The following is an 888-nucleotide window of genomic DNA, read 5'->3' as shown; positions in this document are numbered from 1 at the left end:
ACCAGAGCGAGAAGAACCGTACCGTGCCTCCACCAATGCTCTCGTCCGCCATCTGGGGACCGGCGATATGCAAAGCGTGCTGGAACTCCAGTCTGCCTGTTCAACAGCGATCAGCGGCCATCCACATCCTCAAGCAGATCATCAACGAGGATCTCAGCTCGCTCCGAAGCTTCTGCTCTTCCCTCTACTTCACCGATGAGACGGACGGCACCCGGCCCAAGCTGTTCTGGACTCAGGAGGTGTGGAATTACCTCTTGGGCGAGGCCAACCTTGCCAAAGGGATCAGCCACGTTCCTCTCCCCTTGCAACAAGTGATCTTCTGCACTCACAGCGACGTCGCGCTGCTGGACACCGAGCACATGCCCGAGCTGGAGCTCCAAGACGGTACACCTACCACCAAGGCCCCTCCTCCCGCGCAGCGCCCGCAGCGGCCGCCGCCGGCACCCCCACCACCACCACCACCACCACCACCAGACACCATCTCTCGGATTCCATTCTCACTTTTCCCTTTTGTTAGTGCGAGCATCTGGAGTGGCGGCCACTGAATTTGAACGGGTGACCTGCAGCTACCGAAGCAAACTTGCCCGTTTCCTCCAACAGGTGAGCTCCCTCCACCTCCACGAGGGCTTGGTGAAGACTACGCCTTACTCAAAACCTTACGCGTTGGCGGCAGGCGGCGACTCATCATGATATAAGCGCGAATTTCTTCGAAGACCCACACGTAGTCTATGCGCTCTTCTTCTATGTGGTCGACCCGAACAAGGCAGTCCGTGAAGCGATCGCGAACCTTATCGTAAGGTAAGTGGGTCATTTTTAAGAGGAGGCTGTCCCATCGCAACTCCAGCTAACCTCTCGTCTCTCCCCCAGCACGGGCGCATTCAAAGGGCA

At 58.1% G+C, this 888-nt stretch overlaps 1 protein-coding gene across 1 annotated transcript in view; it reads left to right on the top strand.

The window, feature by feature from the left end:
- Positions 1-35: 35 nt before the first annotated feature.
- Positions 36-888, top strand: part of ACA1_228400 (uncharacterized protein) — a gene marked incomplete at both ends in the record, with an annotated part of 969 nt that continues 116 nt past the window's right edge. Inside the window, 2 exons of the mRNA XM_004346484.1 lie at positions 36-384; positions 726-798. Coding sequence (XP_004346534.1) covers positions 36-384; positions 726-798 — 422 coding nt within the window. The remainder of the gene's footprint in view (positions 385-725; positions 799-888) is intronic.

The sequence above is a fragment of the Acanthamoeba castellanii genome (genome assembly GCF_000313135.1).
Source record: "Acanthamoeba castellanii str. Neff unplaced genomic scaffold scf7180000084761, whole genome shotgun sequence".
NCBI lineage: Eukaryota > Discosea > Longamoebia > Acanthamoebidae > Acanthamoeba > Acanthamoeba castellanii.
This window is presented reverse-complemented; position numbering and strand designations above follow the sequence as displayed.